The following is a 14150-nucleotide window of genomic DNA, read 5'->3' as shown; positions in this document are numbered from 1 at the left end:
CTTTGCCTCTAGGACCGCCGCTGTCATTCAAATCGTTCGTTAAATATTGGAGATTATTTCAAAAAACAACTTTCACGAACTAGTCCTAGGTTTTTGGCTCAATCTCGATAACTGTTAAAAAGCTTTAAAAACCATATATTTACTATGGTAAATTGTCTGTATTGGCTGTAAATTGTCTTTTACATCTATGATCGAGATGGTTACAGGCTTGCTAATTAAAAAATAATAGCTTTTTACGCATGTGCTTAAAGGCCTTAAAGCGCTTGAACCCCGATATTGCTGCTCGCAGCTATATTTATAATAATTATTAATTTTATAAATTTTGTGTATTTATTTTTAATGTTTATTGCTAGGAAAATGACACAAATCAAGGTTTCACAATTTTTGGTGTAGACCACAAAACCAGTGTAGACCATTCTAGTTTTGTTGTTTAGTATGTTGCTATTTTGCAGTGCAGTTTGTAAAGGAATACTTGTTTTTAAGTTTCTTCTTCCAGTGTATTTTGGTATCATCTTTATTCATTTGGAATACAGTACAATGTCACAGGTGGATACATAGATTCTGTGCACTCGGTAAACACACTTCACAAGGTGAAATGAATGTATAATGTTTATACATTGACCCTCCTCAGAGAGCATAAGTCGCACTAATAAACATATGTATGGCACATTGATTATCCACATTCAAAAACAGTTCATCCCAAACAGAAGTATATTCAGACCTGATAGGAACATCATAGAAATGTCAACACTGTAAACAATATTCTATATGATCTTTAGAAAAAAAAAAAAAAAACAGCATAAGGCAAAGTAAGAAATGTCACAGGACAACATTTAACACGTTTGATGTCTCAAGTATTGAAACAGGCCAAAGGACGGCCAAATACTTGTTTACATAAATTAAGTGTAAGCAGAATTTGTGTGCATGTCTCTTTAGAAATACACAGTAATGTGGCTCACATCTCGAATAAAGTCTATGTCATATATTGCCATCTCTTTAACAAAAATAATGAAGCTCTACATGTACAAACATAAACATCTTGATAATTCATGTAATACAAAAAATCTGGATATAATAAAAATGACTTCAATGTAAAATTACTAAAAATCTTGGATACTAAAGTGCTCTACAGATAATAAACTACTGGTCTCTATGATTAATGAGAAAAGAGAACCATCCTCTTTTGCACAATCTTGTACAAACCAACATTCTCATTAAAATCCACAGTTATATGTAGTTAGCATTTGTCAACCCACATTTTCTATAGTCACTTTCATGTATTGCTTAAATATATATTCTCAATATTTCCTCTTCAGGAAAGATGACGCAAACAACAAACCTCATTAAAATGTATGCTTTTTTTTTTTAGATACCCTTTTTCATGATGCCAAGTAGACATGAAATACTTAGATATACTATATGCTTTAGTATGTAATGTACATTATAATGAACCTTATAGTCCCAATTAAAAATGGAACATAAGATTCATATTCAGGTGTCCCCCAGTTACAAGCATGTGTGTCTTTTATGAGAAATGTTCAAAGAAGCTTTTAAACAAAATATATGTCTTGTTGACATCAAGCAGAGCAACATCGAGAAGGCATCTGTTTGAATTTCATTTGTCTTGGGTCATTTGCCAGCATTCTCAAGAGAAAAGTAAATAAGTCTTTACCAGTGTTGGGGGGTGAAACATTACAAGTAAGGGTATGTTTACACGACAACGATATGCTTAAAATGGAGAAGTTTGTCCTTTTCCGCGTACAGACGACACCATTGTCAAAATGATCCCCATTCACACGGATCCGCGAAAACGACTAAAAATGCTGTATGCTGCTGCCAGGCCATTAGATGGCGATGAAACACTATAGACTGAACATGTAATACGCATGTGCATGACGTCATCGTTTCCACAGATTCGCGTTTTTGTTGTTTACACGGAGACCGTTTTCAAAAACTTGCACTTTGAACCTGTTTTCCAAAGCTTGCGTTTTCAAGCACCCAAAACGCCGCTGACATGTAAATGAACAGCCAAAACGCATTAATAGTTTTACGATTTTAGTTGAAAACGGTGTCGTGTAAACGGCCCCTAAGTTGAGTTACAATCAAATGACTCTTTTTTTTCCAAGTAACTAGTAAAGTAACGCATTACTTTTAAATTCACAACAAAATATCTGAGATACTTTTTCAAATAAATATGTTACTTTGTTTTCCAATTTATTGACTGACTTGACACCTATCATGCCCCATGTTGAGAAAAACATTTGGCCTTTACATTTGCCTTTTTTTTTTTCTTTTTTTTTAAAAAAACAATCAAGCTAGCCCAGCCTGGATGAGAAAAAGAAACACAAAAGTAAAGTAACATTACTTTCCATAAAAAGTAACTAAGTAATATGATTAGTTACTTTTTTAGGAAGTAATGCAATATTGTAATTCATTACTTTTAAAAGTAACTTTCCCCAACACTGGTCCTTGCTGCACGGCAAAAATAATTTTGTCAGATAACCTAAAAATGTGCTCCATGTAGTAACACCTCGAATTAACTGTTTTTATTGATGTCAAAAATATTAATTAATTTAATAATAATAAAATAATTTAAGCCTTCAAGCAAATGGTCTTATTTACGTCAAAAATTTTAAAGTTTTTTTTATTATTTATTTAATATTTAAGTCAAACCTATTTAATATGATTATGATACATGATACATTTTAAGGGCTAGAGCAAGTAGAAATAGATCCTTAAGGTATTTATAGTGTGATAAATCTAAAACTAAGCATTGTTGCATTTCTTTTATACTTCTTTCTTTTCTTTTTAAATGAGCAGCTATTGTGAATAATAAATTCTGGATCTGATTTACTAAGCACAAATAAAACTCTGGGGCATATGGGGTCACCTGCCAATCCGGTAATGATATAATGAGAATTTCCTTATCAGCTTGTGCTATTCTGGACGTGTCTTAAATAATAGGCTATTCTCTGGTTAAAGCGATTGCAGCTCAGAAACATTATTAGCTTTCCCATTTCTATAAATGAATAAGTAATCGTGCCTGTATAATGGGGGAAACCTGTACATTGTTGTCCTGTGACTCCTTTTTGACTGTCACTCGATGGTAGTGCCTGTGTGCATGCTGAGATGGGTGTTTCCATCCATTGCATATTTCATTTATACCTGGACATCCAAATGTAAGAGTTTCATGGTGCTGTAACTAACAGCTAAATCAATTCAGGCCCTGGGCAGAGTTGAAAACTAATGAAAAATGCCCTTTAACAAATGACACACTGATACATATTCAAACCCTGACATTCATATTTTAAACATTATTCACACCTTAGATACTCTGTTTCATGATCATCAAGTGAACCTGCTCACAAACGTACTATGTTTCCCAGGAAAACAGTGAACGATTTCACAAATGGCACATTCATTTGGACACATGAACAATATATTTTGAAATAGAGGTGAAACACTGATATACCACAGTGTTTGCTCTCAGGTTATATTAATACACATATTCCTAACACTGCAAATGAATAAAAACATCATGATCATCCATTTAGGTTAGGCGATAAGCTTAAATGGACATCGATTTGGTTCAAAAACGACCATTAAATCATTTCCTGATATGTCAGAAATCAAATACTCCTTTTATTCTGTGTCTTACGTAATCATTTGGTATCATTTCCTGTCAGTCATGTCATTTCAATTCAAAAGCTCCTAATTATCACCTCTATGTGATAACTACAGTGCAAATGTTTGCAAAAATGTAAGTTACATTTGCACCGATGAGCGCTGCTGATCATTCAAAACAGTGAGCCTGAAAATGCATAGTGTATTTCAGGTGAAAAGAAATTCATTTTTATCCATGTACTACAAACCTCTTAATACTGACTGAATGTCACTAGTGGTATAGCATGATTTTTGGGTTGTTTCACGCCCCCTTTGTCCATATAGAGTACTACTACAATCATCTCAGGCATGTGCAACAGGTAAAAATCCACGATAGTTACTCGACAAACACAAGACTAACATTGCATGACATGAGCATGCCCTAAACAGCCCTTATTCTCATGCAAAGGGATCAGTATACTGGATGTAAAATGTCAGAAACGGCCTCCGCTCCATATCCAAAACTCTTCACATGTGTGAGACGGGTCTTTCTCTGGAAAATTTGCATTGGGATCTGATATATAGGTGAATGGATGCACAGCTGAGCTCTACTGGTGCATCCAGGCTATTGTAAATCCATGCATCGTCATGCACTGAAGAGTAGGATCCTCGGTTGGAGATGTCCATGCGGCTAAACTCACCCAAAACATACTGAAGAGGGAGAGAGCGGTTTGAAGGGGAAACTTTTTTGAGTCCATTACAGTATAAACTTCTTCTTTCTCTCGTTTAATGTACTTTTCATTGCGGGTAAGACACAGTATGTGTGCGTTTACATATTTGTCTGCGTTACGTTTTGAAACAGTTGTCAAATATGAAAAACTCTGTCCAGTGGAAGCTGTAGCTCATCTCAAAAATATTTCAGTTACAACATTTGGATTTCACGTAGATAAAATGAACTTTTCAGTTGCTCCAGTTTGTGTGTGCATGTGTGCGTGTTTTTTCTTTTTTAGCCATTTTTGTCACTGTCTTATGTTGAATTGAATCTACGTTGTGAGCGGTCCATACGTTACTTCATGCCACTGCGAAGCACCTGATTGGCTGCAATGAGCATGACACTGATGATGAAAGCAATCGCGAAGGCGCAGATCAGACTCTTCCGTACGCATGTTTGCTTCACCTGCTGGGTTGGACTCTCCGCTGAAGAAGCAGAGGGAAACAAATAAGAAGATCAGGAAATATAAGACAAGGTTTGGAAATGATGACTTGAAATTAAATGGAAAATGTGTGAAAGTTTCAAAAGTGTTTGAAAAGATAATAAACATTACTGGATGCTACATATAAAAAAAGGGTTTGTAAATATGTAGGACTGCAAGAAACCACAGCTCTGTTCCAAAACCTAGCGAGCTGTCTACCTAGAGAATCTTTTTAGGCAGCATAGGTAATTTCATTAAAATCCATGAAAGATGGCAGATAAAATTGAGGGAAAGGTCAATTAGAAATGTACAGTTAGTACTGAAAAGTGATAAAAAGTTGAATTAAAAATTGAATTAAAAACATTCAATTATTTTTGTTATCAAACATTTAATTGAGTTAGTCGAGTCTCTTTCATGTTCTGTAAGAAGCACTATTTATATGATGTCACACATACACTATTCGTTCATAAGTTTAGGGTCGGTAAGATTTTTTAATGTTTTATAAAGAAGTCTCTTATGCTCATTGAGACTCCATTTATTTGATCAAAAATGCTGTTAAAACAGAAATATTGTGAAATATTATTACAGTTTAAAATAATTTTTTTCTACTTGAATATATTTTAAAATGTAATTTATTCCTGTGATATCAAAGCTGAATTTTCAGCATCATTACTCCAGTCTTCAGTGTCACATGATCCTTCAGAAATCATTCTAATTTGCTGATTTGCTGCTCAAGAAACATTTCTTATTATTATCAATGTTGAAAACAGTTGTGCTGCTTAATATTTTTGTGGAAACTGATTCATTTTTTTCAGGATTATTTGATTTACTGTTGCTTTTGATCAATTTAATGCTTCCTTGCTGAGTTTAAGTATTAATTCACATAAAAAAAGAAATATATACTGACCCCAAACCTTTCACCAGTAATGTATGCCTAGTTCAAGACTTTATGTAAACAACTGTTATGTGAAATAGCTTATTAAGGACAGTACTAAATAAAAAATAACATGCAATTTTCATGATCCTTCTTATTTTGTTAAAATGATTAACATTTTTGCAGATTCTGCAAGGTGTATGTAAACTTTTGAGCTCAACTGTAATTAATCAAGATGATGAAATGATGATTTTGACAGGAAAATAATAATAATTCTACTTGTATCTCAGCCAGAGCTGTGCATTATGAAAAAAAAAATAAAAGAAAAGAAAAAAAATCATTCTTACTGTCAATGTCAACCTGGCAGTCCTCAGGATTTTCGATGTGATTCTCCTCTGTCATGATGATATTCTCAATGTCCTTCATTGACAGGTGGTCACAGAAAGTGTCATATAAGAGTCTCTTCAGCTCTTCCACAGTCAGCTTCTGCATATCACACTAAAAATAGAGACAAAGCTGTATAAATTCATTCTGAAATTCTTTATGCGATCTTCAATTAGTCTAAATGCATTACTTTACATTTATATATTCAGTAGATGCTTTTATGCAAAGAGACTTACCTGGCATTAAAGGTATACATTTTTATCAGTTCATGCATTCCCTGGGAATTAAACCCATGGCCTTGGTGTTGCTAACGTCATGCGCTACTGTTTGAACCTCTGCACACTAGACTTTTGGTCAAAAGTACAAAAGGATATTCAATTAAAAAAAACAACAACATGATTTTGCCTTTCAGGATTTAATTGGATCACTAAAAGTGTAAAAATGTTTCTTTAAAACAACATGAACTGCTGACCAAGAATGCGTAGTAAGAAAATAGATAGGGTTGATTTTGATTTCAGTGCACACATATTAATAGCACTGAACTCATAATTACACAGAGAGACGTTTAAGAGGGAGATCCCTGTAGCTATTTGGGGTCAAACATGCTGCTAAAAAATGCACCAGCAGCGAGCTGAGATTAGAGAAGCACACCCTTTGGGGGAATCACCATATGGCCCTTACAAATGATATTCTGCTCTTCTCACTTGGAGACTTGCAGTGGAAGAGACTCGGTTATGAAATCTTTTAATGAATATTGCTTAAAGTCATCATGTCACATAGCAATATATCTGCATTGAGGTATATTTAGATTTGTAAAGTTGGTAACACTTTATTTCAATGGACATTCTACTAACTATAAGCAACAATTTGTCAACTAACTCATTTGAGTATTAGTAGACTGTCTGCTTAATATCTGCTTACACTTTATTTTGATGGCCCCTCAACAGACATTCTACTGACTATAAGTATCTTTGCAATTACATGTCAACTTATTCTACTAACCCAACCCCTAACACCTAACCTAACAGTTTTTTAACAGTCTACTAATACTCTAATGAGAGTTAGTTGACATGTAGTTGCAAAGCTAAAGTGGACCATCGAAATAAAGTGTAACCATAGATTTTTCTCACAGATAAAAGATAGGAGGCCAATACTCATAAGGCGATTCATGTCTGTTTGTGTGACTTCATAGAGAGCACTGAAAGCAGGGTCTAAAATGAACACTCGCCAAGCACCAAATGCGAGTAAAAACCGGTGTTGGAGAACCGGTGCCCGTTGGCAGTTGGCCGGTAACATTTTTATGAATTCTAACAATGCAATGTTGTGAAAACATGAACGTGAACAAACGTGAACGATGCTCGGGACAGTTGACAGCTGGTGCTGTTTCATCACAAAAGTTTAAGCCTTGTCAATTTAAATATTTAAGCACAAGAAGACGTAAAAGGGAACTCAGTTTGTTACTCGCAAGCTGTTTGGAAAGTTTTCTGTGCGCAAATATCCGAAGCACAAGCCCAGAAATCCGTGTCTCGGAGAGTGCACAAATACTGAATTGAGTTCTCTTTCATATCTTCTTGCGCTTGAAAAGACATATTCAAGCAAAATGATGTCAAAATGCCTGTATTGGCGAGTATTCTCGTAAACATAGTCAGTTACGTCTTAAGTGAACATAAACAGTTGAGAAAGAAAACGGATGTGTATCAGTATATTGGATCCGTGCATTAGCTCTTAAAGTGACAGCAGCCTAATATTCCTGCTGCTGTCTGTGTTTTTAAAATTAATTAAACATCAAAAAACAAAGAAAAATCACTCACTGCTCTTGACTGAATGACTTTTGTAACTTTAATAAGGATCAATCTATGTTTAATTTATGCAATGAAGACTATGCAGTGTTATTTTGTATTTGTTTACTTTATTAAATTTACCTGAAAAGTGAATTTTCATTTTCATATCTAAAAATTTTATGTCATAACTGCCTGTTTTTGCAAAAATGGCTGGTAAAAAATATTTATGGCTGGTAAATTTTCCAGGTGTGGCAACAAGTTAGTGTTAGGCCCTGATTGAAAGTGTCTCTAATCTAGATGTAGTTTCGGTGTGTGGCAGGGAGAGACAGATGCAGCAGACTTTGTGCCTGTTGTCACTTGAAATAAGAGAGAAGTGGCTAATAATCACCTTCCAGAACACAGAGTCAAAATCGGTTCCGTTGAACTTGTCAGGCATCCCGGCAGCCGAGAGTTTGGGCCCCAGGAGAGTAACAAACTCCTCAAAATCCACCTGGCCGTCTCCTAAAAAACAGACCGTGATGTATTAGATGCATCCTAGCATGATATCAAGTTCCAATCATTGGCTCTATGAAACAAGTATAGAAATGGATAGAAATATAATACATACATTTTCTGGGAAGTGTGCTATTTAGCATTGAATTAAGAATGCCTGCACAGTAATTTCTTACCTATATTACCTATAAACATGTTATCAAAAACAATAAAATGGAGAGGAGTTTCCCAACTTGGGCTTTTTCAAACTGCTGTTGGTTTGTGAGTTGATGAAAAGATAATGATTAATTAAATCCAAAAAATAGTAATCATTTAAAAATAAATAAATAAATAAAACTCTTACTAAAAGATTAGATTTTTATTAGTTTAAATATTATTAAGATAAAGAAGAATTAAAAGATTAAATATTTTATTTGTTCATCTGCATGTCATGTGACTATTAACCAATATCATAGAACAGTGAACATGCAAATAGAACTTAAATTCTCTCAGGGTACTTCAAGTAAACATATTTTTGGTTTGGCTCATTAAAAAAGTTTGGGAATCCATGAAATAGAGTATTTCTAGAAATACCACCTATAAAATTTATTTTAAATGAATATGAATATATATAATAAAATTTCTATTAACTTTCATTTAATGGATCATGGAAGCATTTTGTGATTCTGTATGACAGAAATAAAATCTGCGTTTGGAGATGTATGTCTAATCAGAAAAAAATATATATTCTACTACATATCTGAGACTAAACAGCTACAATTAGACAAAATTAATGATCATTAATGATTTGATAAAAATGAATAATTATTTTGTAGGAGTGTGGCCAATCACATTCAGACCCATTCATTAAAACAAAGCCATTTCTTAAGTTTTGCACGAATTTCCATACTGGTCATGGAATGGTTGGTCAACTAGTTCTTTACTGGATTGGGTCGATTAGTTTATCTACATTTTTTGTTATACCTTTAATATTTTAAGTGTCAGAGTGAGTGTAACTTTATGGAGTGGGTTTTATCGAGCTGAAAGACCCTCTCTGAGACGTTCTTTAAAGCACCGCCATCAAAGCACCGCTTTCGCCTTCAATTAATTTCAAGACAATTACTGTCAAACTTCAAAACGCCTACTGTCAAACAGTGTTCTAATTATCAGCCCATGCATAATCCGTATGTCTCCATGCATTGTGAGGAATATGATAGTTTGGAGCAATAAAAGGTTACAGTTATTTAGCTTTTTTATTTGCTGAATATCTGTCAATTGTGTTTAGCATCCCTACAGCAAATAGAAATGCATCTAATTGGTGTCTGTTGGGCTTCAATTTAAGGGATAATTCACCTCAAAATGAAAACTGAGTCATTATTTACTCGTTCCAAACTTGTATGACTTTCTTCTTCTGCAGAACACAAAAGATGATATTTTGAAATTATCTTATTTTGTGATCTAAGAAGAAAGTAATTCGTACAGGTTTGGAACAACATGAGCATATATTGATTGAATATTGACATTTTTTGGATGAACTCTCTCTTTAACTCTTCCCCACCATTGACAAGATTTTGGTAATGGCCGTTTCGTTTCTGACACGTACTGCAAGCAGTAGACCAATCAGAGCAGAGTAGGCTCTCGGAAAGGAGGGGCTTAGAGACACTTAATCCTTTACCGAACCGTTTCAGACACTGTGAGAAAAGAAGTGATGCTGCAATATGAGAAAATTGAAGTGTTTTTGACCTTGGATGCATGTAAACTAAGGCTGTCAATAGATGAATTTTTTTTATTTAATCGCGATTAAATCGCACACTTATCGTGAAATTAAGCATACACTATTTATCTTGTTTAACACGTCCATTTTGCCATCATTGCCTATATCCAGCAAAGTAAACCATCAGATTGAAGTGTGATTCTCACAAAACTGTATTTTTCAGCTTTTTTTTCAAGGTAAATTTAGATGTCTTTCCAAAAAAGGACACCAAATAACCAAATGATATGATTTCATATAATTCATACATTTATGTAGGCTACACCAAAACACCCATAAAAAAAAAAAAAAAATAAAATAAAAAAAAAAAATCACAGCAAAAAAATTCACAGTGTATAGTACGTGCAACAGCAAAGAGCTTGTATACATTTTAGACAAGTCAAGTTGCGATACTGAAAAGGACCACATGGACATGCCAAAAAAACCTAAACCAACCACCTTTACCTGCATATATACTAAAGTACACAGCAACATACACAGGACAAATCCAAACATTATCCTGAATGTGTGTGAAAACAACGTGAATGTACTGAAATGTGTCTGTGCATAAATACAATGTGCAATCAGTGCGTCAAAAGATACAATGACACAATATGACAGAGAGTTCGTGTTTTAAAGCGAAACAGACACTGGAATTAATCATTCTCTCTGCCATCTCTGATATAATCAGCATGGACTTTAAGATCATCTAACTGCATGACGTAAATTACGTTATGACGCAATTTCACATGCTTCCGTAATTTTTTCGCGTTAAATGCGTCAAATTGTTTTAACGCGTTAAGGATTTTGAATTATTTGCATGCGTTAACGTTGACAGCCCTAATGTAAACCTTTTGTAGAAGACCTCCAAAACAAAATTAGGAACCTTTAAAATAGCATTATATGGGAACTTTACGCAGCCTGATGGGAACATCAGCACACCGGCATCCCATGCTATAAGAATGACTAGCTATTCTGGTCTTTTCTCATGGCAGTCCATTCACAGTCTTGTGTATGTGTCTCCTCACCATCCATGTCGAGTCTCTGAATGATGACCTCAAGCTCGACCTCATTGGGCATGTACCCTAGAGAACGCATGGCCATGCCGAGCTCCTGCTTTGAGATGAAGCCATTCCCATCTCGATCAAACACCTTAAACGCCTCCCGGATTTCTGAGGAAGAGAGTCACACACAGATCAGTAAGACGGTGCTATATACTTCCAATATTAAAAGTATTACTCTGAAACATTGTTATAAGAGACAGATTTTAAAATCATCACACCCAAGTGACTTAAAGAAAAGGGATGATTACAGTATTGATTTTTCCCACAATAATTTACTTTCTGCTCGTTAAAAACATTCAATAGAGCACAGACCCTCTTGATTTGATTGATTTAAACAAAGGAGCAGGATGATTTCCGTTACATTCGTACAGGCTTGTTAAAAGATGGGAAAATGCCGCAATGCATACGGTCGGTTGAGCCGACTTGCTTCACCGTATATGCATTATATATCATCATTAAGTCATTCGCAATTTTCCACTTGTCACGCCATGATGCCTTATTCATAATTATGAAATATGAACCACACAGGCTGCAAGATATTACTATAAATCCAGATAATATATTCAATACGGAGTGTGAACAGGAGTATTCGGTACTGTGGCTTGCTCACTGTGCTGTAAGTTTGATAAATGGCTATTTGGACATGGGGTCCAAACAAAAACAGCACATTAAATCTATCGCTCCCCTGAGTGAAGGAAATTAGGGAGGAAATATGAGAGAAATACAAGAAATGATGGTACTGCTGGGCCAAATAGCCAACCGCAACAGATGGTGAAAGCAACTTTACTCCGCATTATGGTGGAAGTAAGCAAATTTCAAACGGAAGTGAAGTGTGGGCTCTAATTTGCTCATTTCAAAGCAAAACAATTTAGCTGCAAGCAACGCATTTGGATGCCCCAAAAAAGAAATGAAGTTTTAAAGAAGATGCCCTATCAACCAGACGAGAGAAAATCAAACAGGATATTCAGACTCATTTGCAGATTTTAATGATCATTAACATGCTCATGTTATCACACATCATTCAAGAAGCTCAGCAAGTAGATCATTTGAGTATGAAACACTAACAAATAACTGCAATTCAACAATTCTTTGAAGGGGACATATTATAAAAATCTGACTTTTTCCATGTTTAAGTGCTATAATCGGGTCCCCAGTGCATCTACCAACCCAGAAAACATGAAAAAGGACAGCCCAGTAACTTTATTTTGGTAAGCCTTTCTCTGTAAACGTGAAAAAAACAAGCCGCTCAGATTTTGCTCCCCTAGTGATGTAGGAAGGGGATCTTATATAATATTACCGCCCCTTAATCTGCACGTTTCCACCCACGGCCATTTTGTTTTCGCAAGCAACAAAGGTGTACCAGTTCTAAGGCCATGGCAAAAGTTCGAGCAAAGCATGCTAACTGTTCTGTCGTTGGCTGCACAGACGAGCACTGAACACTATTTAGAGTCTTGTTAGCTTGGATAGCCTGCAATAGACCCTGGCAAGCTTGATTGCTAAAAAAAGAAAAGGAGCGTTTCTGTCCAAGCGATATTTTGGAAAAAAATATTAGTACTATTCACAGCATTTGATAGCAATTATAAATGTAAGCCTGGTGTGTACGGCTCTGTTTGGCAAACAGGTACACTATGTATAGTGGGCGTCCATACGGGTTTTGCACAAAAGATTAACATGACGGCACATGCTAGTCAATGAATTGAATCAACTCCACAGCAACTACATAAATTTATCCACTAACCATTCAGAAACGTCCAGTTGTATTCTAAAACGTCTTCCTGAGTCTCTCCATCAGTGTCCGACTCCGGTTTGAACAATGTAAGGCTGAACACCGTTACTGGCAATCGTCATTTTGGCTGCGTGAGATTCTCCAGCTTTGTTGTTGTCGAGCAACCGAAGCGCGAGCTGTTAAAGCTGTTGTTGAATATTGTGCGGTAACCTATATTGCAGTGTGTTAAAACATTGTAAAGAACAAATAATAGAAATGATAATCTTGAAATAATGTGGCAACTGTCTGAGCATGTCTGAGCACACCACAAAAATGATCATTATTCAAGTCAAGTCACCTTTATTTATATAGGGCTTTATACAATACAGATTGTTTCGAAGCAGCTTTACAATGTTAAACAGGAAAATAATGTTTCAGTGATGCAAACAGAATTCAATTCTGCTGTAAAGCAGCTCTAAAAAGACAATAGTAAACAGTCAATATTCAATTTAAAAAATTGAATATTGATTCATTCCAGTTCAATAACTGTGTAAAGTAAATCAATTATGAAATGAGTTAAATTCAGCTTTGGAGAAAACAGTGATGTCATCATCCAGCTCAGTTGAGTCTCATCCAATAGTATCAATGCAGTCAAATCAGTAATTTTGCTGAATATTAAGTGTCCTCAACTAAGCAAGCCACAGGCGACAGTGGCAAGGAACCCAAACTCCATTAGGTGACAGAAATGGAGAAAAAAAACATTGGGAGAAACCAGGCTCAGTCAGTTCTCCTCTGGCCAGCTAACAAACACGGTGTGATTATGATTGTTATGAAGAACACAAGTCAAAAAGGTACTTTTACAGTACAGAAATAGACAACAGGCCTAAATATATCCTTGATTGACAATCAGGTAATTACTGCTATGCAAAGGTGATAATTTAAAGTCCCCCTGTAGTCAATTTTATCCCTTAAAACTCATCTTTGATCACCAAAATTACACATTTAAACATTTTTTCCTGTGAAAAAAAATTTGTTCATGCCTTAAAAAAGCTAGAATGTAACTCTACACCCTTGCCTCATTTATTATACACAGATATATGAATATGTTAATTAGCCCCACCTCCACTCACTCTCACAAGCTCAAGAGATCCACTCTCAACTTTTACTCAACTTACTGAGGTAAACGCTGCACAATGGTATCGCTTTTTACAGCGCCAGACACGTAACGGTAATTAATATGATTAGCCTTTTGCTTGACTACATTATCAAACGGCTAATAATGTGTTGCTAATGTTACACAAACCTTCTAACAATCAGTATCATTA

At 35.1% G+C, this 14150-nt stretch overlaps 1 protein-coding gene across 1 annotated transcript in view; it reads right to left on the bottom strand.

The window, feature by feature from the left end:
* Positions 1-456: 456 nt before the first annotated feature.
* Positions 457-14150, bottom strand: part of LOC127513612 (calcium-binding protein 7) — a 46123-nt gene continuing 32429 nt past the window's right edge. The window contains exons 2-5 of the mRNA XM_051895580.1: positions 11085-11228; positions 8224-8336; positions 6018-6168; positions 457-4800 (exon numbers count right to left, since the gene is read on the bottom strand). Coding sequence (XP_051751540.1) covers positions 4670-4800; positions 6018-6168; positions 8224-8336; positions 11085-11228 — 539 coding nt within the window. The 3' untranslated portion in view covers positions 457-4669. The remainder of the gene's footprint in view (positions 4801-6017; positions 6169-8223; positions 8337-11084; positions 11229-14150) is intronic.

Source organism: Ctenopharyngodon idella, chromosome 5, assembly GCF_019924925.1.
Source record: "Ctenopharyngodon idella isolate HZGC_01 chromosome 5, HZGC01, whole genome shotgun sequence".
NCBI classification, from domain to species: domain Eukaryota; kingdom Metazoa; phylum Chordata; class Actinopteri; order Cypriniformes; family Xenocyprididae; genus Ctenopharyngodon; species Ctenopharyngodon idella.
This window is presented reverse-complemented; position numbering and strand designations above follow the sequence as displayed.